A 27,701-nucleotide genomic window follows, 5' to 3' on the forward strand; every position below is an offset into this window, starting at 1 on the left:
TTTTAACAGAAATGCAACTGTTTATTAGACTTCACTACAAAATTAATATTCATTTGTGAACTATGATACAAACAACATATACATAAAATATACAGGAAAAAGTATGGATGTGGTAAAAATCGTTTACAGTGTAAATGGTCGGCTCTTTTACAAAGTAAATGGAAATGCAAAGATAATTTATTGACGTTTAAGTTGATTTTAATAAATAGCAAACAGTATCATGTGTCATAGTGTTCAGCTGATAATACTGGCGTAGTATATAATCTGTATATTACAGTTTGTCGCTGTGTGGTTTAGTCTTAAAATTCATCTAAACACTGGTACCACAGTATCCATAAAGTGTGACTGGTTATACATGTTTAAGACTTCCAAAATGTTGTGCTTGACCAGCTGATCAACTTCGACAGATCGGACCTGTTATTGCTTCATCTAACACAGATTTGCAAACATTTCAACCTTATCAAAATATAAATTTTCAATGTAATAATTGCTTCATGGGTCTCAGATTGCAGTAGAAAACTCTCTCAACAGCCCTCTAAAAAGTGTTTCAGAAAGTTTTTCAGTTTTTAAATGAAATATCAGTTGAACGTTTTCCATTATTTCTATGAATTTAAAATATACACAAGTACATTTGATCAGGGTACATTTCTTGACTTACACAATGAATTGACTTAAAACACATTCATGCCATCTCATCCCACTTCTTAGAACTTACATTAAGCTACATGAGAGGTTTTAATGTGTACAGGTAAATGATGAGCTGTTTGACAGTCTCTTTCATCAAAGTGCAGAGGTGCGTGTGTAGTGTGTCTCCAATTTTTGGCAATTCTAAAGTCATCTGTAAAATTCTATTGCTTATATATATATATATATACACACACACACACATATACATGTGTGTGTGAACTGTGTCTATGCACACATACAGTATACATACAAATATATAATCTTATACACATATATTATCATTGCCAATGTTCTCTTGTGAGACAAAAAGCCTGTCAGTCTGAATGGGGGAAAATTAAAAAAAAAAAAATAATAACCAGTCAGTCTTTTTTTCCTAAGAGAACATTTAAAAAAAAAAAATACAGGACACATGAATATGGTGACCACACACATTTATCTCTCAAGTAAGTGACAAGTGCAAATCTACTGCAGACGTGCGAGTGTGGACCACCGCAAACAGATCCTGGGTCTTACAGAAGGCACCTTACATGAAGGGGGTTTGAGGAGGGTGACTCCTGACCATACCTGCACCTTCTGAAGTCTCTCCAGTGCCGGCTCAAAGACATTAACAAGAGCTCTCCCTGCTGCTCAGTGCTTCAGCTTTCATTTGGGATGTGTTGATATTCATGTTTGCGAGGAGAAGCTGATGCTGGATACCATCTTCTGGATCTTCTCCTCATTCTTTAGGATGTTGGACTTGACTGCGCAGATCTTGTCCTGCTGGTCTTTGATTAACTGCTCCAGTTCAGTGAGTTCCGACTTCAGAGGTTCCACAATGCTGTCCGTGATTCTGGGACATAGACAGAGAAATGGTTTAACATGGAAGAACAAGACTATCAAAAAGTGTTTGGATATCTCAATCATGATAAATATTGAGATGCATTGATAGAGAGTTATTATGTCTGATCCTAATGATAATTATTTTAAGTAATGGCCGACAACCAATAGGATGGCCAATTTCACACACACACACACACACACACACACAAAAAAAATTGAAAAAATATAATTGTATAAATAAATAAATATTTATATAAAAAAAAAATGCATAAACAACCAACAACAACTGTGCGCTTTGCGTCAAGAGCATTATTTTTATGACCATATGTTCAAAATCAATTAAATAAGAGGTTTCCACTGATCTATATAAATGACCTGATTTGCTCATTGCGTTGTAAACTGCCAGCAGGAAGTGTTCATGCAGCCATCTTACGATTCCCTACCGACATAATGCATCATTGACTTACAGTCAAAACATTGACCTAAAATCACGCGATTTGCAGCGTATCAGTCGTACATGAATAGTTTTTAGGATATCTATATACCGATCAGGCATAACATTATGACCACCTTCCTAATATTGTGTTGGTCCCCCTTTTTGCTGCCAAAACAGCCCTGACCCATCGAGGCATGGACTCCACTAGACCCCTGAAGGTGTGCTGTGGTATCTGGCACCTAGATGTTAGCAGCAGATACTTTAAGTCCTGTAAGTTGCGAGGTGGAGCCTCCATGGATCGGACTTGTTTGTCTCAATTGGATTCAGATCTGAGGAATTTGGAGGCCAAGTCAACACCTCGAACTCGTTGTTGTGCTCCTCAAACCATTCCTAAAGCATTTTTGCTTTGTGGCAGTGCGCATTATCCTGCTAAAAAGAGGCCACAGCCACCAGGGAATACAGTTTCCATGAAAGGGTGTACATGGTCTGCAACGATGCTTAGGTAGGTGGTACGTGTCAAAGTAGTATTCACATGGATGGCAGGACCCAAGGTTTCCCAGCAGAACATTGCCCAAAGCATCACATTGCCGGCTTGCCTTCTTCCCATAGTGCATCCAGGTGCCATGTGTTCCCCAGGTAAGCGACGCACAGGCACCCGGCCATCCACGTGATGTAAAAGAAAACGTGATTTACTATCACTAAATTGCACTATATTAAAAAGGTTTACCGCACATTATCTGGCTCGGAGCGACAGTATAAATGCTTGGAAATAAAGCTAGCTTTGTCTTTAAATCCACACGCAGTCAGCGTCATATATTATTTCCTGATGTCTTTTTGTTGACCAACATCCACTTTAGACTCTTGAAGATCATGGAAACCCTTAAAAAGCCATAGGTCAGCTCAAATTCTATGGCTTTTGAATAGCATGACAGTTTGCATATGAATGTAGAATCATTTACAGTTACTGTACAAAAACAATATAACACAATTACATAATCAGTGAATAACTGTTCATGATAAATTAAGATGGATGTGCATGTCTTACGAAGCATAAATCTGTTCAGATTTCAGAAGAACCATTCTGACATTTGTAATATAAATGCTGAGGTGTCTCGTCTGTCAGCTGTTACGATATTCGCTACTGTAATGAAGATGAACGTAACTTTTAATAAGCAGGGGAAATTTCCGACAAATAACCATTTAATTGTTTAGGACGTTTGCGTTGTAAGAATGTATAAGGAGACTTCATATATAAAAACACTGAATCGTTAGGTAATGTTTTCTCATTAAAATCAGATGACTTCCTATTAATTCAACAGAATGTGAGGGAATACCAATATGGCGGCACTGTGGCTTCACTTTTTATGACAACATGAGCAATCCAGTCATTTATATAGATCAATGGAGGTTTCACTTTAGTTAGGATGCTGCATATGTAGACAATAGACAACAAGGCAGCTCACTGAGCTAATATGAATGTGCACCTTTGTTCCTGTAACAGAGCCTGTGCGTTCTCCTTGTTCTCTTTGCGCCAGGTCTGCAGTTCATTCTGCATGGAGTCCATATCCTCCTGAATGTAGTCCATGATCTTGCCCAGGGGCAGAGCGCTGCGGCACACCGTCTGTATAGACGAACGCAAGCGCTCAATCTCCTTCGCCACCAGTTCACGTTCTTTCTTACGAGACGCCTCCGACACCAGCGTCCGATCCTGCAGATGGAGACGGAACCACAGGAAAGAGATCAACACTAGCCGTCTCAAAACAATGTCACACCTCCTGACTTTTTACTGAAATCTCAACCTCTTCTGTCAGAGATATGTAGGAGTCACTGATTATGAATAGAAAAGGGGTGACAGGTTAAATAACTGCCTAATTTCTCTTCAATCCATTGTCAATTATGGAAAATCAATATGCTGTGATTGTATATTTGTAGGATAACCGAAGACGACAATTAAATTTTGTATACATGGATTTGCATTTGAATGAGCATCATATACTTGCCCTCATGTCATAACCTGTATGACCTTTTTTCTTCTATAGAACACAAGAGAAGATTTAAAAAAGGTCTCTGTGCTTTCTGTCCATACAATGGAAAGTCAATGGGTTCCAAAGTTTTGGACCCCATTGACCTTCATTGTATGAACAGAAACAGTCTAAATGTTTTTCAAAATATTTCTTTTACATTCCACAAATGAAATACAGGGTTGAAATGACATGAGGATGACTAAATGATGTCAAATTTTCATTTGCGGGTGAACTATCCCTTTAAGAGTTGAGTCGTCCAGGCTGTTAACGGCCAATCGCTTCCTCTGACTCTCAAGCGACTACGTAAATTAAGCTTACGACTGAAAAATGACTAGTGGGAAGTCACTCCCATGAGGGAGCACTTCAGATGAATGCTGTAGATGAATGAGGTTAGAGGAAATCTATACCTACCAACAATATACTTTGGGGCAAAAAAGCACCAGGGAGAAGTCTGCATTTAGTGGGTTTTCAATGTCAAGGCTACAAATGTTTAGAATTTCAAGGCAGGAATTATACAAACCTTGCAATGTATATAAAGATCAAAACGAAAGAGACATGGGATCCATAATGTGACTGAGTGGTTACTGAAGGCCTTCTCTGTATGTGGTGTGGTTGGGGGGTCCTGGTGTGCCCCAGTCACCCTTCAGCCAAGCACAAGAAGGCCCCCCTGGCACACGGGGCCCGTGTCTATTTACTCAGCTGGGGCCACAGGCTGTGTGTGGCACTAGGCCAAACAGGCTTTACTCTTACTGCCTCCGTCCCACTCAGACCCACACACACACACCCTCATGCAAGACATGACTCTGTTTATTTTAGTAACAGGCAATGGCAGTGAAGTTATTTTACAACAGTATTCGGTAACAACTACTTCACATTTACCTTGTTTCAAGCTGAACTGCTCAAGCAATTCATGTCATTATGGCCACAAACACTAACATCTTCCTTTCTAAGGCAGAACGTGTCAAACCTGAGCTACATGACAATACAATAACCAGAAACTTCCTTATCAAAATAGACAGAGCACTACATGAACACTTCAAAAGGTGTGTTAGATATAATGAACATATTTACAATATATATGCAATGATTTTTGATCACTGTAAATATCTAGCTTTTTATCTGTCAATTAAGCATAATTACACCAGTTTTACAATGTTAAGGACAGGTGGTTTATTAACATCTGTGACTTAAACTTCAGTAGACAAAATGGTGTTAGTGTTGGTAAGTTTGATAGTTTGATTTATTTCAATGGATCGATTCATAACCTTATAATCAATATATGTTTTTACACACACACACACATACATTATATATATATATATATATTATATATATATATATATATATATGGTTTAAAATTATTCATATTATTTGTATTATTACATTTAAAATAATTATATAGACCAATGTAATATAAATAAAATTATCACCCAGTGCTATAGATATAGCCTACAGTTGGTCAAACACTGTTAAGATTTGAAATCTGAAAATATTTTCATAAAGAGCCGGTCTCTAATCATCCGTGTTTTGAAACCAAAAGTTTGTTATAATAACTTTACAGAGTTCGGTAACTATATTGCAAACACTTCAAAGGTTAACTATGCTGCTTTTCTCTAGGACTTGTAACAAACGCCTGAGAAGAAAGACTAAATTCATTTTTTCCCCTCTCTCTCTGTGGTTTACAAGTGTATTCAGATTGAAATGTCTAATAGTTGTCTGCAATGTGGGTGGTTTCTCTGGCCCTTAAACACCCCCTCTAAACAAACACCGGAGAGCACATTCGGCTCACTGTTCGTGGAGCACGAAGGCCAGGTCGGATTCGCTCTGTTTGCCGTCCTCATGCACCTCACCCCTTAGTCAAAAAAGAAAAGAAAAACTCAGGCTTTCTATCTCAGAGGACATAAATCAATCGTTTATAGGGGCTCTCATTTTCCCCTCTCTTCAGCCAGACCCAAGAAAAATATTTGTTTTGTGCGAGGCAGCTGAGGACAGGTTTTCCCATTATCTCAAACAGTGACACAAGCGGGACGTGGAGTCGGTGTGCCTGGGGCAGGTGGCTTCCAGAGACGCTGATGCATTGGGCCAAAGCCTCTTGCACCAGGATGCCTCATTACCTCGCTATGTGGATCTAAGCCTTCAGCTGCAAGCCCAATTTGCTTAATGAAGAAATGCATGCAAAATGCATGATTAATAGAGTGCTAATGAAGAACTACAAAAAGAAGCAGAACAGCACTCTTCAAATGAGAGCTCTGGCAAAGAAAATCACAAAATTGCAATCCTCCTGAGAATGATAAACTTAAGAGGCATTCACTTTGTCGCTGTGGTACTGTGTCACGGTTCTGTGAATCTAAAAAATTGAGTTCAAACACGACTCATGAGGTAAAGTGGGCTTACAAATGAGAACAGTTTTTTCCTGTTAGGACAAGTACAACAAACTTTAAGTATGAAGTAAGTAATTTATTTGTCACTAGCAGCATCAAACAGAAATGGGAAAAAAGTGGCAAACACTCCCTTCGTCTACCTCTGTTTGGACAGACATGCAGTTCTGTCCTCAAACACAATATTTAAACAGTTTAGTTTGCTACTTCTAGTATCCCAAACTTCATCTTCAAGAACATTTGCATTAGGTGGGCGATATAAGCAAAGATTTATAATTCACAATATTGATTTTTTTATTTAAATAAATCATGAACACCGCCATAAATAAATACTATACCGTTTTATCAATATCAGTTTGGCAAATTTTTCCCCCCCCAAAGTAGATAATAAAGCTTCATCATTGTAGTTGAGCATGAGGAGCATTTTCGTTAGTTCCTAAAGACAGTACAGGCATAGACAGGTAGGCTACATGTAAACATGACAGCCAAACTTAGCGGAGGATCAGTTTCACACAACCAGTCACAAATTAAATACATTTCACAAGCATTTAGTACACAAAAATTGCTTCATTTTAAAACGGACATCACTGAAAGTACGGATAACTTGCAGTTCGGTAAGAGAGTCAGACTTTCAGTAAATGCAGTGATGAATTCAGTGAGTTATTTGTCAGACTGATTCTATCCAGTAACTTGAGTGAAAATGTATACTGGTTAACATATTTCTACTAGTTTATCATTTTAACCTGTATAAATGCTCACCCCTATCCTAGTTTGCATTGGGAAAGCTCTTTTGATTAGTTTTCAGATGGGAAAGAACTGTCACTTTTAAGTGATCAGGTAGTCATCAATGATCAATCAAAAAAGAAAAAGTGCTAATTTTTGATTGGTTACAATAGCATATTGGGTTGTACTTTACTTTCTGATTGACTAAAGTCAGTGTATTGGCTGTACACTTCCAACATCTTTCACTTATAAATTATAACTACTTTCACTTGCTTTCTTACAAAACTATTTGGCTTGGGATGCTAAAAACAGTGAGATGCTGTTGCATAATCAGTTAAAATTACCAAAATGCAGATCATTATTCTTTACAGAGGATTTTATGTAAACTATATGGTGAAAGAATTTAACATGGACAGTGTCTTCAATGGCAAAGTCCTTTTTAGACAGCTTGCTAATGGTATAAAGCTCCATGGTGGGTCCAACATGGACTCAAAGGGGAAAGATTAATTGTTTAGCAATGTTTAGGGGTTTCCTCCTTGGGGAAAACATGGGCCCCGTCCAGCAACATCATAAAAATAGCTGGGATGAAGTGAAGTGCAGAGAGGCGGAGTCATATACACAGGATGGAAGGGTCAGTTTGGCCCCGTGGGGGTCACTGCGGAGATCACCGTCCTGCACTTGCGTGCTAAGCGGATCACCACAGAACCACAGTGTATGACAGTTCGACTTATGAGAACCAGAAAGTGGTAAGACTGAAATGATAGGTTAAAATGCAACCAATTATACTATCAGACATCAGAGACTTGAATCGTGGTATTTCAACGTAACCTTGGGGTCATTCCACAGGGATGTCAATCGTCTCTCGTTCAGGGCAAAACGTTGAGGAATGCCACAAGAGTCATTTCCTTTACATGTCCAACAAAAAAGGTAGATGTTTACAAAGACACAGGCCTGAAGGGATGACTATTTATTTTCCTGCCTGTTCTGCAGAGCACAAGCTGGTGTGGTGTTCACTCAACAGCCATCCATTTGTGTGCCATGGGGTTTATTTATACATTGCAAACCTTCATCAGGCTAATTTGATTGCGCAAAAGAGGGGAAAGGGAAGAGGGAAAAAAATGCTTATGAAAACGCAGCTGCTGTCAGGGGCCAATACTCTCAAAACAAAAAAGACGCCCTACAAGATGTATCTTACAATAATATACACGTGATCCAGAAGGTCACAACAGAGGTCAGCCGCAAAACGTCCGGCAAATTCTTCAGCAAAATGCACCGTGATAGGAACCGGCCCATCATAATATTACATCCGGCCTGTTACTTCAGTCAAATGAAAAAAATAACGTCTAGCAGATCTTAATAAATGAAGTTCTGTCGACCCTGGCGAGGTAAATCTTCACTTACGAAGCGGAACGGAAAGCTCAAGCTAATAAAGCCACGGAATGAGTCATTGGCTCCGTTTCACCTTCGGAGTTACTAATAGTCAAAACTCTAAATTCTGTGGTCATTCCGAAGGGATTAAGTCATACGTACTTGATGTGGGGATCTTCGTAAACTCAAAATCCTGGAGAGATCTGAGAGCAAAAGCTCATATTTGAGAAGTAATTTATGAGCACTGTAACTTCAAACCTGTCGGGGAGGATAAGGAAGCTCAATATTTACATTTTTAACCCTGGATGTTACACCGTGATTACAGGAGAGAAGCCGCTTTATAGCGTTGACCTTCACCCCGCTTTCAAGTCAGGAAGGAAGTCATTACAGGGTTTTTTTTTCATACAGCTGACTAGACAGGAGAGGTGCGGCGTGCCAGTTAACATGTACTACCTCAAAAACACACGCCCATTTTATGCCCCGCAATTAAGACAAAGAATTTAGAAAGCTGATGAGGCTAAATTAAGTCAATTAGGGGAGCGCGCCGTGCAGTGCTCAGGTTCCAGCCTGGAGTTGGCCTGCGTCTGATGGGGGAAATCTAATTTGATTATTTGGGATTGAAAGGAAATCCAGTCTGATTGTTTTGAAATCAAGAACACAGGAGGGAGAAGCGCTCGTTGCAAAGGCCAGCTGGGAGCAGCTCACTGTGTGCGGCTGAGTTTGAACACCAAACGATATCCCTCCGGCGGCAAAACACACAGAGCTCACGTCTGTTCAATGAGGACTGTAACCGAATGAATTAAATGAAACTTGTGTGATCATTTACTTACCCTCATGTCTTTCCAAACCTGTAAAAGTTGAAGAATGTATTGACCTCTCTTTTTCATGCAAGGAAAGGTAATGGGAGCTCCAGTTCAGGTTTGACATCAAACCAATGCTTGAAAGTCTTAATTTGTTTTCATTATATGGAGAAGAAATGACAAATAAATGTATAATTATATGAATTTCAGTGTAGCTTTTGGATTAATATGAGGTAATAAAACCTGCATACTGTATACACTACTGTTCAAAAGTTTGGGGTCAGTAAGATAAACGTTTCTGATCTTATGATCACCAAAGCTGCATTAATTTAATCAAAAATACAATTACTGGGGGTTCAATTAGGTTCTAGCTGAGAAAAGTATGAAATAAAGATGAGAAGAATCATTCAAGGAACCATTAAAGAACCAGAATTGTTATATAAAAACTGCAGCAGAGTCAAAATTCCTTACAATTTCCAACATCTCAATATGTCCCTACTGCCAACTCACACTCTGAGCATGTGACTAAGGTGGGAAGTCAGGGTGAAGAGGTGAGGGTTCTGCATGAAGGCCAACACCAAACGCTGCATCCATCAGGCCTGCAGCCAGTGAAGGACAGATAGACCGGAGCGTACATTCCGGCTAGTGTGGACCACCCAGTGCAGACCACCCTTTCCACCAGGGCACAGACAGGATGGCTTCAACACTCAAATCACATTGTTCCCATCTTCCCTGGCTCACAAATAGCCCAAAGAAGGGGTGTGTGATATCACAATTTTAGATTGTGAATGATTAAAATGTCTTCACGATCTGCCTTTGAAGAGAGATCGTAGTATCGTAGTATCAGTGGCAGTTCTGCTGCTGCCGTCCCAACATACTATACAACGCGATGTACATTCGCATCACGTTTAGCAATGCAATGGTAGGGTTACACTAACATTACAGTGCAGTTCTTTGCCATCATGAAAGTTTATTATTTGCATGCATTTTAAAGCCTTGCCAGTTAAACTTCTTATTTGCACGCTGTTCTGACATAAGCTTTCTGAGCGTGTACAGTCCTGAGCTAAATTCTCACAAGGTTTACATAAACACAATCATTTATATCTTAAGTGAACGTAAACAGTTCAGATGTCAGTAGTTTATTAGATCTGTGCATTAGGTCTTAAAGTGACAGCAGCCTAATAAACCTGCTGCTATCAGAGTCATTAATGTTAATCAAACAACAAAACACAAAGAGAAAATCACTCACTGCTCTTGACTGAATAACTCCAGTATCTTTATGAATCAATGTACATTTAATTGGTGTTTTATTGTTACATTTGTTTATTCAATTTTTAACTTGAATGCTACTCTTACAGTTTTATTTGTCCTATTATTTGTAATTTGCGTCTTTGTTCTTTCTTATAAAAACAAAGATAAAATAGTAATAGTAAGACTTTGGTCGTATCGCCCATCCCTACTTTGGCCTAAATGGTCTGTCATTCTTTTTTCTTCTGTTACCTTGTAAGGCTAAATTTTTAAAATATGGAAATCAGTTTGGCTGTGCTGCTCAGTGACTTGCAAAATAGTCTTAAAATTCAAAATCACGAAAAAGAATTGTGATAAGATAACTGATCGTGATCCTGTCTGAAAAAAACTGTGATATGATATTTTTTGCCATATCGCCCAGCCCTAGTCCAAAGTAAGCTAGACATTGATAAAATGCCACTTTGGATTGACAATGATATTCTAGCATTCCAGAAAAATTGTTCCACAAATGTTATGGCTAGTGAAGAAAACTACATAGCCTAAACTGCACTGAAACTGTAACTGAAGAGATGCTGTCTGTGAAATTTGTTTTATTACTTTTTGGAAATGAAATACTATCCTAATATTAATCTATTTTCCATTGATGAATTCTTATACTGTAATGGGCCAAAGGACACTTCAGATGAAATCCACAAAAAGTTTTAACCTTAAAATAGTTTAGACCTAAAACAAATTCACAAGCAAGGATACAATAAACATCACCAGCAGAGTCTGGTTTTCAATTTGTAATTCGGTAACCAAAACCAACAAAATTCACAAACAAACAGGCCACAGTTGTTGACCATATTAACCACAAAAACATCTAAACAGCATGTACGGAGCCATCATGCTTATTTTGCCCTAATTATTTAAGCTCAGCTGAACAGAATAACACTTCAATGGCTCTGAGGGACCGCAATTACATTTCTCCACTCCATTTGCAAAGTTGCTTTCTTTAGTAAACTGACGGTGCACTGGGTCAGGCTTTGGAAATAAAAAAGAGAGACAGACACATCCCTTAGGTATTGTTTACAGCACACAAAAAAAAATGCTGATTCCCTTGATAAAGAGATTTTGAAATGCATTTACTCACGTTACTGGAATTTTGTTGTTTAAAAAAAAAAAAAAAAAAAACTTGGACCATGTAAGATGGAATAGCACCGCCACCTAGTGGTATTAACAGGAACAACACAGAGCTTAAAACAATGTCAAACCTGTTCTTTTGACTTTGTGGATGGAGATGATTCATAGTCTTTTTTTGTCTCCAGGATTTTTTTCACAAGCCCACCTATGAACAAATGGAAACCATTCAATCTTTCATGATTTTAATTTTTTAATTCACAACAGTCATCATTTTTGAATTTTCATTTCAGGCTGAATTATTATTGGACATGACTCACCATGTTTGTCATCCCCTTGCAGTTCAAGTGAATTACGCTGTAATGAAAAATAAGTCAATTTAGTCTGAATCATGCTAATTTTTTTAACTTAAATACTACATGCATATAAAGCGCCAACACTACCTCCATTTCTGGTATGTCAGAGGGAGGCGGAGCTGTCTCCTCCACCACAAACTGGCCATCTTCATCATCCTCATCTTCAGAGAACTTCTTGCCATCCAAAATGACCGTTGCAGGGGTCTTACCACTGCCCAGCCTGAGAAAACCAGTCATGCTTAAATTCAACTTGAAGAGTTTTTTTTCTTAGTTTTTAATTAACTCTGATGTCTTTTTATCATATGCTACCATTCAAAAGTTTGGGGTCAGTAAGACATTTTTTTTTAAAGAAATTAATACTTTTATTTAGCATGGACAATGTAATCCTGAAAAAATGTATCATGGTTTCAACAAAAATACTATGCAGTACAACTGTTTTCAACCTTGATAATAATAAGAAACATTTTCTTCAGCACCAGATCAGCATATTTTTCTGAAGAATCAAGTTAGACTGAAGTCTGGAAGCTTGTTTCTGTCACAGAATAAAAAATAAAAAAAAATACTTTTTATATCACAATTCTGATTTTTTTTCTCAGAATTGTTAGTTTATATCTGAAGTTGGACTTTATAACTCGCAATTGCAAGTTTATAACTCACAATTCTGAGAAAAAAATTCAGAATTGCGAGTTCATATCTAAAATAGTAAATTACTTTTCTGTCAATTATGACTTAAAAAAAAAAAGTCTTAAAAAAAAAATCTGCCGCCAAACATTTGAAAGGAAGCGTATATCCATATCACAAAATATTAAGAGGGTATTTCAGGTAAGAACCCCCTACCTATGGTAAAATCACTTGTAGCTTACTTCTTTAATATAAAGTAGGAAACTGAGAGCCTGATGAGCGAGATCTCTCACCTCTCTGCTGGGGTCACATCAGCGTAGCTCTCCTGTCGCTTGACGCGGGGGGCTGCTGGTCGAGCGCTGCTGGGCCGCGGTAATCTTCTACTCACAAAAACATTGCAAACAAAAGAAGAATGAATATGTTCACTTTAAATACACAAACACTTTTTTGTAAGGTATGCATGTGATTTAAGCGTGGCGAGTTTATGTAATGGCAAGTTCCTATATGGCTAAATGCTTACAGAAATAGTCCTGAGAACAAGAGTAATGATCTGGAAGAGAGTGATATCTATCTTGTGGTTTGATCTTGCGGTACAGTGCAGTGAAAGCAGTGGATTTGCATCAGTGACTTACACTGCCAGACAATCTCTCACAGGGACATACATGATACACTCCATCCACCCACAATCCCCTCAACACATTATCACACTGGGTTACTTTGTTATCATTGGACGGAAATGTAGCCATTTTTTATTTTTAAATCAACACACTTATTAGTTTGCACTAATTAAGGAAGTTAGGAAAGAAAGAAAGAAAGAAAGAAAGAAAAGAAAGAAAGAACCTGTGTGTTGTTTGAGGTGGCACAGAATCTGTTGCTTCTCCATTCTCAATGGGGACTGGTTTCTCTGCTGAAGGGATGTCCCCTTCTGGAAGAAGAAAAAAATGTTTTGGAGGTTTCCAGAAAGGGTCTAAATTAATTTATTAAATCAAGGAAATTCCGAATTTGAATTAACAATTAGTATTTTGCTGTTTTTTTTTTCCTTTCTATAAATATATAAATATATTCTTTGACATGTGAGCAGTTCATGGTCTGGTGTTTTCTGTCTCGGAGCGGCTCGGTTTGCAGGAAAAGCTGCTCCCCACAAACTCATCTCCGCAAGTGCTGTGCGTTTGAGTAGCTTATAATGGGCATTTCAAAACGCAACATGCAGCAACCATCTTCCCAAATTTGTAATAATAATGATAATTAATAAAATTATATAATATATTCAAATTAAATGGAGTCCATAAACACAATGTGAATGTAGCCTGAGACAACTACAGTAGAGAGATTTTATTATGCTTTATATATGACAAAAAGCAATACATGACAAAATATTCAAAATATGATTTTTGAGTTAAATCATGCAGCCCTACATGCAGGCTGTATGTTTGTTTTGGTTTTGTCTTAAAGTGTATTTTTCTCCATGCTTCACACACTCATAAAATGAACTTCAACCTAACAAACGTGATTACGTTTTTGTGATTCCCGCTCATGTGCCCTGCTCTGCTGCTTGCTGTGGTGTTGTCATCGAGTGTTCCTGTTTGCGGTCCTGGAGTTTGCACTCGTTTGGCTCAGTTCGACACGGGTGCAGTTCGACACGGGTTGCTTGATGTACCCACTCCATGAGGGACTAATCTGATTACTTCATTTTTTAATCTACCGCTCATTCTGTTTGGACTGTTGGGTTAGATTTTTGTGTATTTTTCACTCCGGACTATGCATTTGACTCAGATTTCATAATCGTCTGTGGTGTTTGATGTTTATACTGTATAGTTTCTTGTAGTTTCCTGTTTTTGAAGTATTTTTTGTTTGTTGATTGTAAAGCACTTTGAGCTTGGGAAAAGCGCTATATAAATTAAACTTATTATTTTTATTATTAGGTGCGGCAAAAAGTTAGTTTTGAACCCTGGAAACAGGTATTTTTGAAATAAAACAACACTTACCTCCTTCACTTTCAGTCTCATCTGAAACAGAGATACACAATCCATGTTATAATTTAAGACAAATCACATAAAACAACATCTGATGAGCTGCTGTGATTTTCATCATGGTGTTAAAAATTCTCTTGAGACTTCCACAGAAGATATATGTACATGTTTTAATTTTTGGATCACTTCTATTATTGATTGCTATCAGGATGTGAAGAGAGTTTCAACCAGTATAACAAAAAGTGTTTATAAAAAATTGCCTACCCTACCTTTAAAGAATTAGTTCACCCAAAAATTTTTTGTCATTAATTACTCACCCTCATGTCGTTCCACACCCGTAAGACCTTCGTTCATCTTCGGAACCCAAATTAAGATATTTTTGATGAAATCCGAGAGGTATTTGACTCGCCCATAAACAGCAATATAATCAACACTTTCAAGGTCCAGAAAGGTACTAAAAACATCTCTAAAACAGTCAATGTGACTACAGTGATCCAACCTTAATTTTTTGAAGCTATGAGAAATTTTTTTGTGTGCAAAAACAAAACAAAAATAACGACTTGATTCAACAATATCTTCTCTTCTGTGTCATTCTCATATGTTGTTTACGTCCAGCGCTTCAAGATTCTACGTTAGAAAGCTGACTTTTATTATTAGCCGGCTCCTGTGTCAGCATCATACGCATACGTTGTGCTGCTCATGTGATCAGCTTTGGCAAATACTGAGCCGGCATTCGGACGTAAACACGGAAGCCTTCACTGTGCTTACTGCATCACTTACTTAAGGATAATGACAGAGAAGAGATTGTTGAATAAAGTCGTTATTTTTGTGTTGTTTTTGCGCACGAAAAGTATTCTTGTCGCTTCATAATGATATATTTAGTACCTTTCTGGACCTTGAAAGTGTTGATTATATTGCTGTCTATGGACGAGAATATACTTCTCGGATTTCATCAAAAATATCTTAATTTGTGTTCTGAAGATGAACAAAGGTCTTATGGGTGTGGAATGACATGAGGGTGAGTAATAAATGACAGAAATTTCTTTTTGGGTTAACTAACCCTTTAGTTTGTTTTGACTGGGTTTGTAAAAATTTGACTTCTTAAGTTGACTTCAGACTCAAATGAACTAAACAGATCAAGTTGGATATGCATCGAAGTGTTAATGCACTGTACATCAATAATTAATAGGGTCTGTTAAGGAAGAAAGGTTTAGTACCTTGACCTCCTGCTTTGGGCCACCGCCTCTGTCCTTTAGCCGATGAGGGCCTTGGGATCCGGGAAGGACTCTCAGCCTGAAAGGAATGAGGAAAGACATTAATTTTCATGTATTATCACTAGGAGTTCCGAAAACAGTCAAGATCACCCGAGCCTTCTTTCTTTACAAACCCTCTAAGACAAAAGTCTTCTAGGCTGTTGTTGCAGACATGAAACATCATCATAGGAGGAAACAGATTCACTTGGGATAAACAGAAATTACCTCAATTTCAGAGAGATCTGTAGGCTGAATGAAGACAAAACAAAATGCAACAGAGATCCTTAAAACTTTCACACTTATGTTTATAGTACACTTGCTTTAAACAGCTGCACCACTAGCCAAATCAAAAAAGCTCACTACTCCACATGAGAAGCTACAGAAGCTGCAAAGACACATAGACGGGAAGCAACATGGCCCACAAAACTATTTAGTCAGATAATGCATGAAGTTACAATACCAGCCAATCAGGGTATATTAAAGGGTATTTGCTAAAGCAAAGCACTTAGGGTTATGGCTCTAAGCAGACCCTTAAAGAGATAGTTCACCCAAAAATGAAAATTTGCTGTTAATTGACTAAGAAGATTTTTAGCTGAAACTGTGGTCCTTGGCGATTCATATAATGCGTGGATTCAGCATAAGCACACGCGTCCTCCCTCTCTGTTGCAAGCAAACACAGTGTCAGCTCAAGTGTGAGTTTGCTCCCATGCATACGTCATTATGCGACAGGAAGCTTGCGATCCAGACTGTCATGACCGCATTCCGGACCGTTTGCCAAGGCTGTGGATTACAGATAATAATGTTTCTTGCACAACCCGATTGTTTCGCTTCATAAGTCCTCAATGTGTCATCAGGAGCCACGGGTATTAATTTTGTTTAGCCCGTATATGTTTTATATGAATCTCCAAGGACCACGGTTTCAGCTAAAAATATTCTTTACTGTTCTAACTGAAGAAAAAAAGTCACCTACATCTTGGATGGCCTGAGGGTGAGTAAATTAACAGCAAATTTTCATTTTTGGGTGAACGATCCCTTTAAAAAACAGTGAGAAATGACTCAATGGCCAAAGATGTTCATCTGACTTAACACTGACTGCTAATAAATAGCAGGACTATATACGGTATACTGTTGATTTGACAACAAGAGTGCATCTTGTTTTCTGTCGCCTGAGCACAAAAAGCTCCATGTAAGACATTTTCTCAAAAATGCAGTATCCAAGGATGGGATGCATTGTTTATTGTTGTTATTTCCAGCAAGTTATGTGAAAATACAAATTTACAAATTTATTTATATTTATTCTGCCTTTTGCCACATTAAAATACCTGTTCAGACACTTCTTTTCTATCGAATTCTTTATTGGTTTAATTACTATTTTACTTTGGTCCATTATACATGTTAAATGCGGCTTCTGTCTATAAAAGGCAACAGGAGGTCCATAAGTTTGTGAATTTTACTGTATATTTCCGATCAAATAAATGCAGTCTTGGTGAGAGACTTCTTGCAAAAACATTTAAAAAATCTTATCAACCTTAAACTTTTGCCTCAGGACCAGAGAAAATTCTTAACTAATGGCTCAACCTGGGCAGCAGAAAAAGTCCTAATGGTCGAAGCCTGATAAGACAACCTCCACCATTAAGACTGTCCCTGAGCAATGCTAAGTATGCAAAACGCCTATTATTCCACAGAAAAGCAAAGCTGGCACTGAAATCACAACAGACTCGTACCTCCAGTTCACCGCCCTCCGCCTCCAATTCAGAGGAACAAAGACAAGAATAAAGAACTATGAGGAACATTACGTCACCAAGCCTTGATGACCCATACCTACAGAACAAACGTAAAGGGCGTAAGCAGAGTAAGGCACAGGGCTGTGAGCGAGTGATCAACCTTACCTCTTCTGCTTCAGCTTCATGTGTTTTACTTGCAACCTCTGGGTGAGGCTTTGACTTGCTGATCTCCTCTACTGCCTTGATCTATGGAAAAAGTCAAGTTGTTATTGTGTATTAAAAGCTGAGAAAGACTTATTCATAAGTTTAATGGCACACAAATTTGCTTTGATGTCTAGAAATAGTGCAGAATGTTCAAATTTACTTTAAATGTTACATTATATATCTAAATCGGACAAAAAAAAAAAAAAATAAGGCTGGTAAAATTGGTCATTCGTCTGCCATTGTGGCTGATGAGCAAAAAAGCTACAGACTCATAAAATTTGGTGAGCAAACCTTTCTATCGCCTCTGTCCTTCAGCTTCCCTTCAGTCTCTCGGTGTCGTTCTTTCTCTTTTTCTCTCTCCCTTCGTTTCTCGCGCTCACGATCTCTTTCTTTGTCTCGTTCTCTGTCTTTGTGAGATTCTCGTTCCCTTTTCTTATCCCTTTCTTTATCTCGCTCCTTCTCCTTGTCCTTGTTGCGGTCCTTCTCCTTCTCTCGCTCACGCTCCTTCTCTTTGGTCTTGTCTTTCTCCCGATCCCGGCTCTTGTCCTTGTCCTTGTCTTTGTCTCTGTCTTTTGTCCGGTCTCTTTCACGCCCCTTGTCAGACCTCTCGGCATCTTGTCGGCGGTCCTTGTCGTCCCTCTTGCTCTCGTGATCTTTCGGTTGATCTGGATCTTTCTGCTCTCTGCTTCCGCTGCTCTCCTTAATGCCCTTCCTCTCCTGAACAAACAGCAAGAGACTACATCAAATTTTCACTTTCTTAACTATAAACAAAACAAGTAAAGGATAATGTATAGTAAACTATTCATTTAATGCTAACCCTTACAGCTTCATCAGGACCCAAATGCAAAGCCTTATTAAAATTCCAGGTTTAACGAGTGAAAGACAAAGACATAACCAAAACGCCCAAGAGGGACAAGTTGAGGAATGAATAGTGATTTAAGACAACAGAAAACTCTGGTTTGGTTGAAAATGTCATTGGGTCAAAGTGTCAAGCAGGTCTCACCTCTCGGTCTCGGTGGCGCTCCCTGCCCTCTCGGTTCTCCTTGTCCTGGGATCTGGAGGTGCTGGGCTTCCCCTTCTGATCCACCTTGTCTCCTGCTAACACCCGCCTAACAGCCTCGTCACTGGAGAGCTAAAACAAGGACAGGACGCGCTGTTTAACAACAACTTAACATTATGAACCCAAGTCCCAAGCAACCCTCTGCATGCTCTTAGACCGAAAAAAAAAAAAAAATTAATTCAGGGTTTATTTCATCAAGAGTTAACTGAACAGATGGGGGAGCATAATGGTTTATGATCTGGGCTGGTAACCAAAAGAATGCAGGTTCAAATTGCAGGCCCTGCAAGATGAAATCCATGAACAATCATCATTGCATCCAAGAGGATTCTTCCTGGAATAAATAGACTATGAGCCATTTTGGATACAAACATCAGCTAAATATGTACGCACACAGTAGGACTTTCTGTAAAGCTGCTTTAAATGATGTATACTGTGAAAAGCACTATACAAAATACATTTGACTTGACTAAATGACAAAAAATATATATTTTTAAGAAACGCATGCGTGGTGCTTGATACAAAACTAGTATTGTGGGTGATCAATCTGTATTATTTTACTATTATTGTATTAATTCATATTTTTTATTATTTTTTTTTTTTTTTTTAAATTTCTGATTTAATTTTATTTGAGAATGTTTTAATACTTTTTGTTATGTGCTTTTGTAATTTTTATTCTTTTTTTTATATTTCTATTTAGCTTTGATTTATCTTTTATTTCCATTGTAGGTTTAGTAATTTTAGTACTTTAACCTAAACTTAATTTAATTTCAATTTTTTTTAAGTGTACGTTTTACCATCTAACATTTAAATTTTATTTTATTTAAGTTTTACTTCAGTTAACAATATAACAATACTGGTGTTGCTCTGAATGTGTTGATTCACAGTTGCAAAGGTGTTTGGGGTAGCTGCGAAGTGGTTACTAGTGTACTCTGTGTGGCAAATAGGTAGTTGCTTACTGACACAAGTCAAAACATCCCTCAGGCCGCTTCTTCAATGCAAGTCTATGGGATTATTTTTCTCACCCAATTGAATTTTATTATCCAAAGTGAACAGCAGCTCTCCTCAACAAACCGCACAATTTGGGTATCATTTATGACCATAGCACAAAGAATGTGGGATGAGTTACACGGTGAAGTCTGATACTTAAATATAAGGGTTAATGCAATTTTTTTTTTTTTAACGTTGACACCAGTGTCATAAAAGCAGTTGAAAGTACACAAACTTGACAGAAGGAAAGGAAAGCAAATAATAACTTGCTGTCTGTTCCTCACAGAAAGCTATCTTATGTTTTCTGAAGGCTTGGAATACAGCGCACGAGTCATATGGATTACTTTATGATAATTTTATGATAATTTTTCTCTTTAAGCTTGACAGCCCCTTTTTATTACATAGAATAAGTGCAGCAATAACATTTTTTACATTTTTTGGTTCCACAGAAAAAAGAAATTAGTAAATGATACAATTTTCATTTATGGGTTAACTATCCCCTAAACAACATTACCAATTTCACCTGAAGTTTCCATTCAAAGTTTCTTACAATCAGGGCTTGACATTAACACCCACCAACCCACCAAATGCGGCTGGATTTCAGCACTGGAGTGTAACGCAGTCACTCCTACTAGCCACATTGCGGGATGAATTTTATATATAATATATACATTTTTCAATTGTAGTCTTTTAAAAGGCATCTGAAATAATAAACTAAGTGCAATACTGTTGTCAAAAATATAGATTTTAAGATACATATCGATACTGAAATATCTGAAACACTTCCAGTACTTTTTTCAGCAGAAGAGATACACATTTACAGCTGTGCTTTCTCACTCTCTCATCTCTCCGACAGCAAGTTGACACACAAACCCGCCTCCCCTCACTCACTCGTTTCATTTGCTCCGAATGAATATTGTTGGTGTTACAGGGCTTGAATTTCGGCATCATATTGCACATATTGCGCATATTTTTACTTATTCCTGCAGATTTTGTGCCCTCACCCAAAGTGAGCGCACATAAAGCTGCCTCTCAGTACTAAATTGAGTTCTTTTTCTATGCTTATTGCGCTTAAACAGTCAAATTCACACTAAATAATGCTAGTCTTGGTGAGTATTCACGTAAACACAGTCAGTTATGTTTTAAGTGAATGTAAACAGTTGAGAAAGAAAACGCATGTGTAACAGTATAATGGATCAGCGTGTCAGGTCTTAAAGTGACAGCAGCATAATATACCTGCTGCCAAATAATGAGATAATATTAAAAATATCTATATGGCAGTTTTGCGTCATGGTATCGATGTCAAAATTGTGGCCAGTGAAAATGCTGAGTGGCTAGAAACTTTGAAAAACCAACAGCCACAGTGGCTGGTGAGCAAAAATGTTAATGTCAAGCTCTGCCTACAATCATCCTGGAGCAACATGAGGTCAAATGTTAGGCTCAAAGACACAAAGGTGACAGAGCAGGATTGTTGATTTTCCAGTACCTGGGTCACCCCTGCAATCTCTGTTTTTAACCATTTGGCTATGACCACTGTGACGCGTTCATGTCTTTTTCTCTTGCGACCTATAAAATATCCCAGTGTGCTGTAGAGCAGCAGAGCCGTCATTCAGCCCAATGTTCACACCTGCTATTTGCCCTGCAGGCATCAGTGGGTTCCCCTGATAACGCTGCTGCCAATGTTCCATTGCTCCTTAACATTCAGAAAAACTCAAGGGTGCAATTAAATGAATACATCTATAAATTACCCCCTGCTTGGACATCATTAGTCTGGAGACATTCACTAGTTAAATGGCTTTGAACGAATTCTGCAGGACAGAAGTACAGTAGCTGAGTGGTCTTTAATCGCAGGACTGACCTTGTTGAGACAGCACTTAGCAATGACCTGCAGCAGCTCGTTGGTCTTCTCTGGTTCGTGTCCAGCTACGATTCGAGCAGGTTTGGCAGCCAAGGGCTCTCCACTGACTAGCATCACCACATCGATTGCCTTCTGAAGGAACACTATTTTTGAATCTTTGTCCTGTAGGGTACATGAAGAGAACTGAGAAGTTACAACAGAATTGCAAACATGTTTGTCTGTTTTCAAACAAGTTTCAAACACTGCCTCAGTCTTCTGTTGTTCAAACAGGTAGTCCCAAAACGCACTCCACTGGCTAAGCCAAGGTTGCCATTGCTAGCACAGTTGGGGCACTTCAACAAACAGATTGCAGTTTTGTTTGGGGCAACCAAGTGTGCAGAAAATACAAATCTTTGGACAAATCTTCAGGGCTTGGGTTTTCAACCTTTACAGACAGAGACACCTATCCAGAAACTTAGCAATTTACTTACAATAATAGCATCAATAAATATTACTTTCTAATAATGATCATTAAATGGACCAAATATCATTAAATGGACCAAATAATCTTATTCAAATAATCTTATATATTTAGAAGTCTATACATTTTGAAAGATATAGGCCTAGAAAATGTTTAAATTTGAAAGAAATTTTTTTTTTTTAAAGAAAAATAATACTTTTATTCAGCAAGGATGCATTAAATTGATCAAAACTGACAGCAAAGACATTTATGCTACAAAATATTTTAATATATTTGAACTTTCTATTCATCAAATAATCTTGTTGAAAAAAATCTATCATGGTTTCCACAAAAAATATGATATTATTCAGCATTGATAATAATAAAAAATGTTTCCTGAGCATTAAATCAGCATATTAGAATGGATCATGTAACACTGCTGAGTAGTGAATACAAAAATTCAGCTTTGCCATCACAGGAATTAATGACATTTAAAATATAATATATTACAAAAGAAAAGTTATTTTAAATTGTAATAATATTTCACAAATTACTGTCTTTACTGTATATTTATTTAATAATTGCTGCCTTGGTGAACAGAAGAGACTTCTTTCAAAATCATATAAAAAAAACAAATAAATAAAAAAAAAAACTTACAGACCCCAAACTTTCAAACAGTAGTTTATATCTCTCTCCCAGGGTTAACAAGAGTGCACAAAACTATTTGAGGCTCCAATCATTGATACTGACTGTGATGTTGCATTTGTATAAATTAGTGAAAGCTTCAACAAGTAGAACAGAACAATTACACCATCAAGATGATCTGTAACTTTATCTTATCATGTGAATCTTCTGTGGTGTCAGTCTCATTCTGTAAATGCTTCATAAAACATGCGTGCCACACTTGAACTTTCCGAAAGAATATCAGTGTCGGATCCCTGATTAAATGTTGCATAAATATGTTATGTAAAAAAATAAAACTTTTTTTTCTTATTCAATGAAACGAAAAGTCTAGCTTAGTTACTATAGGCTTAGACTTAATTGCACTGTACACAAAGAACCTAACGTTATCCTGATGCTTTAAACACAACAGTACATACATCATCACGGGCAGCTTGTTGATGCGTCCACTCCATTAAACCCTCTTTTTCTGTATTTCTGCTTTGCTGGTTATGATGAAGTGCAACTGTCTGTATTGCCATTTAATGCTTTCATACTTCATGAGGTTCCTAATGAGGCCCCAGTGGCAGAACAACCTGTATACTGATGTGATCTGTTATGATTTTACACATTCAGCAGCATTTAATATCCAACTACTGCATACACAATATCCATGCGATCAAAATGTTACACAAGGCTAATCATTGAAAGGGCGAATTTCATGAAAATATGCTCATGCTATATACATTTCAAGGCAAAAATCAAGAAATATATTTTGCAAAACACAAAGCCCATTTCAGGACCATTAAGATTTTATGCATAATGACATTATGACAATAAGCAAGTTTTACCTTCATACTGGTTCAGAACTTCAGACACTGAATATTTTGAGAATTTCCATTATTCTCAATGGTAAGACTCATTAACTTAATACAATGACATTTTTTTATTTAAATCAGCATAAATGAGTTAGAAATTTCCTGTCAGAAAGGCAATAAAATTATATTCTAAAATTCTAAAAGTCCTAAAAATAGTTAATGTAATTTTTTCAGTGTCAAAATATTTTCTTATATCCCAGTTAATATGTAGCTATAAGTTGGCTATGTGTCAGTAGATTCCCCTGAAAAGTGTTAAAACTCTGACGCTATCAAAACATTATAATGTCATGGTATACCGTTGGGCTGTACTGCTTCACACAGGTGTGGGGAGATCATTTATTATGCATGCTGGGACATCAAAGGCCACAGCTCTTTTAGACTGCCCGCCATTTGGAGAAGGATCAGACGTGAACTCCTCATTTTGCACACAGAGTGATGTGGTCAGCTAGTCACCTGCCTCTCTAACAGGGTCACAGTGATACTGATCCAAGTAAAGCTAGTTAAAGGCACCAAGCTTTTAACAGAGAGATTTATCACACCTCATGGATCACAACGACGTGGGACTTGCTAATTAAATGGAGAGTCTTGAGTTACACTCAGTTATCTGATCAATGTCAACACCTGAACAGCAAAAAACACAGCCGAGTGGAAGTCTGAGATACTGCGGCTATAGAATCCAAGAACGCTTAATGAGGCAGGAGATCGGACCGATAGAAAGGTCAGTTGTAACACTGCTGAGTAGGTGGATTAATTGGCAAGGAACTGTCATGATTTACAGTAGTACTGTAATAAGCAAGGAATAAGTGTCTGGCTTGCATATACATACGCACACATATATAGCCTAAAATTCCTCTTAAGGCCAACTTACATGGCATCGACAGACAGCAAAAGAAACTTTGTCCAGTTTTGTCCGATCAGTCTGTCAACATCTGTTGTTGGCGCTTGTTTTTTGCTGAATGAACATGTTCAATCGCTGTTTGTCAGGTCGTGGAATGTCTCTTGGTGCTGAGTGAATTGGCTTTTAAAGATGCAGGATTTAACATTAGGATTTGACAAATATGATTCAAGTTACTGTTAAAAAGTTGGGGGTTGGTAAGATTTTTTTGGGTTGGAAGACTTTTATGCACACCAAGGCTGCATTTATTTGATCAAAAATATTCTAATATGCCTATATTGTTTTTATAGTATATGCCTATATGGTGCTCAAGAAAAATTTCTTTTTTGTTATCAATGTTTTGCTGCTTAATATTTCTGTGGAAACTGATTTTTTTTTTAGAATAGAATAGAAAGTAAAAAAAAAAAAACAACAGCATTTATTTGAAAAATAAATCTTCTATAACATTATGTCTTATATTAAAGTCACTTTTGATCAATTTAATGCCCATCATTTTCATCAAATCAAGTTTAATCCTTGCTGAATAAAAGTATTAATCTCTTAGTATTAAACCCAAACTTTTAAATGGTAGTATATTACACACAAGAGCACTGGGACAAAGAAGAGCCAACCAAATATAACTTAGAAAAACTGTGAACCCAAACATTACTCTAAAAGTGGACTAATTTTTAATGGTGTTTTACCTTCACATTATCTGACTTCATCTCTGCTTCTCCATAAAGTCCTTTCATAAAGCCTGTGGTACGTATTACCTAAAAAAAAAAGGGGGGTAAACAAAAGATTAAAAGCAGGTTTATAATTCAAAAAATCTAAAGACACTGTTTCAAAACCTAGTAAGCTGCTGTTATTGTCTACTGCTGAAACAGAACCTCATAAGTCATTGATTTGGAACACTCTACGTAGACAGCAACTCAAAGCGCTACAAAGGCAGCTCACTAGGTTTTGGAAGAAAGTTACCATCACTTTTGTAAACTGTTCACATTAATGAAAACATATAATGGTGGAGAAATAATTTACAAAATATTCAGTAAAATGCAATTTAACACTACATTATACTTCAACAAGAAATGGCATAACTTATACAAGGAGAGTATGCATACCAGTGTTGCCAAGTCTGTGGTTTCCCGCGCAATTGGGCTACATTTACACTGTTGCTGCCGGTAGTTTTTGTAGTCCACAGGTTGAAGCAACAAGATTAGTTTTTCTTACCCCCCAGAACAAGTTTTGGCTAGTTTTGATTAGTAATTGTGCAGGTTTTGTTGTGCAGACCTGGCAACTCTGATGCATACAGTAGACAGACGGTGTGATCTTAAGGGTGATTCTATCTGTCAAGCTAATTTTATCTGAGCTTACAACCCGCAGACCTATCTCTGGATACAAACACACCCACTTCATCCTTAACTGTCCTCTTCATTTACCTAATACTGTCTAGAACTAACTCAACTGTACAGGGCTACAATTGTACGACCAGTCAAAGGTTTGGACACACCAGACTGAATTCATGCTTCTCATGATATTGATACCTTGGTTTTTACTTAAAGGCCTGTAATTAATTTTGTAGACAAATATAAATTGTGTGTACATTAATTTCTGGACAAAAGTACAATTCTCAATCCTGGCAGGAAATGTCTGAGGTGCCCTTGAGAAACGCACTTAACCCCCAATAGCTCCCCGGGCGCCACAACAAAAATGGCTGCTCACTGCTCCGAGTGTGTGTCCACGGTTTGGAGTGTGTGTGTGTGTGTATTCACTACTCAATACTCCTAATGAGTAAGCACTAACTTGGATGAGTTAAATGCAAAGGACAAATTCCGAGTACGGGTTACCATACTTGGCCCTTTACATGATTGATTTGTTTACCATATTTTGTCAATAAATAATGTAATTTATGTTATTTTATAGTTTACAACTTTACTATTGTTCTAAAAATTGGAAAACAGCTATAATAAAAATAATAAGTGTGTGTCAATAGAGATTGATAATTAGTTTGACAATCACATTTTATTTTACCAATTAAGACCAGCACCCAGCAATACCATTACACCACCAACAGTACATCAGGAAACTGTATTCACAAGTAAAGAAGCTTACTTATCTTTTCTGTATATAATTTTATCAAGTATATGTACGTATATTATAAATATGTTTATAAAAACCAAATATAAATAAAATGACATGACAATTAAATAACTTCTAAATACAATTTAATTATTTAGTAATATATATTTTTTAAAATACACACATTTCTGAATTGCTATATATATATATATATATATATATAATACTCCTAATTACAAAATCAACACCACAAAATGTCACCACACAATTTGGTTCCAGATATTCTTCCATAAGATTTAGAAGTACATCTTTGTGTTATGATATCTCATGAATATGTCAAGAAGATCATCTACATTCATGTTGTAGACCCTTGAGTTTTGTTTGCATAACCATGTGGACAGAGTTATGCCTAGTAACAAGGTAAACAGCTCAACAAGAGCTGAGTATTGACAGTAAACCAAAACTGTCTTTAAAAGAAAGATGATATTGCTAACATTGTTTTAACAGTTATTGTAATTAATAATCTATTAGCTTGCACATCAAAACACAAACATCATCTAAACCCTGAAACTAATGCAAAGCTCTGGACGTTCAAATATTAAAGCTAATATGAGATGTTTACACATTCAGACTGATATACTATCATTTATCTAACATATTTTGAAGACTATGCGCAGGCTACATTAGCAGGCTAGCACGTTGAGATTTATAAACTGGATTTGAACCGTGTAAATGTGAATATGTAGATGGTGAGGGAAATAAAACAGCACTTATGTCATAATAATAATGTTTTTAGCACTCACCTCACTGAAGATATCGTGCAGGTATCGAAACGGCGGTTTGCTGAGCAGTTTTTCTGTCAGAGGAGGCTTTTTGATCACTTTTCCCAGAGTCTCCTGGGTCTTTTTGATAACTGATTCGTTCATGGCAACAAACTAAACCAGTAATTTGTGTGAAAGATGTTTCTTTAGTAATTAATCGCCGTTACTGTTCTGCTAGCAGCAGATTTCCGCTCGCTAAACTCTGCTGTTGCCGTGGCGATAGCTTTCTATCCCACAATCCTCCACTCTGCCGATTCTGCGCTTGCGCGGAACCTAGGCGGTCGCCAAAGGGTACAGATGTCCATGACAACAACA

The 27,701-nt window shown here is 37.3% G+C and overlaps 1 protein-coding gene across 4 annotated transcripts; it reads right to left on the reverse strand.

Moving 5' to 3' along the window:
• traf3ip1 (TNF receptor-associated factor 3 interacting protein 1) lies at positions 1-27,701 on the reverse strand. 4 transcript variants are annotated; one of them, XM_051906215.1, is made up of 17 exons: positions 27,369-27,701; positions 25,191-25,259; positions 21,636-21,797; positions 18,734-18,862; positions 18,022-18,447; positions 17,692-17,772; positions 17,527-17,547; positions 16,028-16,051; positions 15,767-15,842; positions 14,565-14,585; positions 13,420-13,501; positions 12,873-12,959; positions 12,046-12,178; positions 11,923-11,959; positions 11,737-11,810; positions 3,427-3,650; positions 1-1,516 (listed from the first exon to the last, which is right to left on the reverse strand). In XM_051906215.1, exons 1-17 carry the CDS (start codon positions 27,489-27,491, stop codon positions 1,351-1,353), a joined length of 1,935 nt encoding a protein of 644 aa, XP_051762175.1. In that variant the 5' UTR covers positions 27,492-27,701; the 3' UTR covers positions 1-1,350. The 4 variants fall into 4 exon arrangements, with proteins under 4 accessions (XP_051762175.1, XP_051762174.1, XP_051762177.1 ...); XM_051906214.1 differs by having other exon boundaries at positions 13,420-13,504; positions 27,369-27,700; XM_051906217.1 differs by lacking the exons at positions 16,028-16,051; positions 17,527-17,547 and having other exon boundaries at positions 27,369-27,700.

Source organism: Ctenopharyngodon idella, chromosome 9 (assembly GCF_019924925.1).
Source record: "Ctenopharyngodon idella isolate HZGC_01 chromosome 9, HZGC01, whole genome shotgun sequence".
Classification (NCBI taxonomy): domain Eukaryota; kingdom Metazoa; phylum Chordata; class Actinopteri; order Cypriniformes; family Xenocyprididae; genus Ctenopharyngodon; species Ctenopharyngodon idella.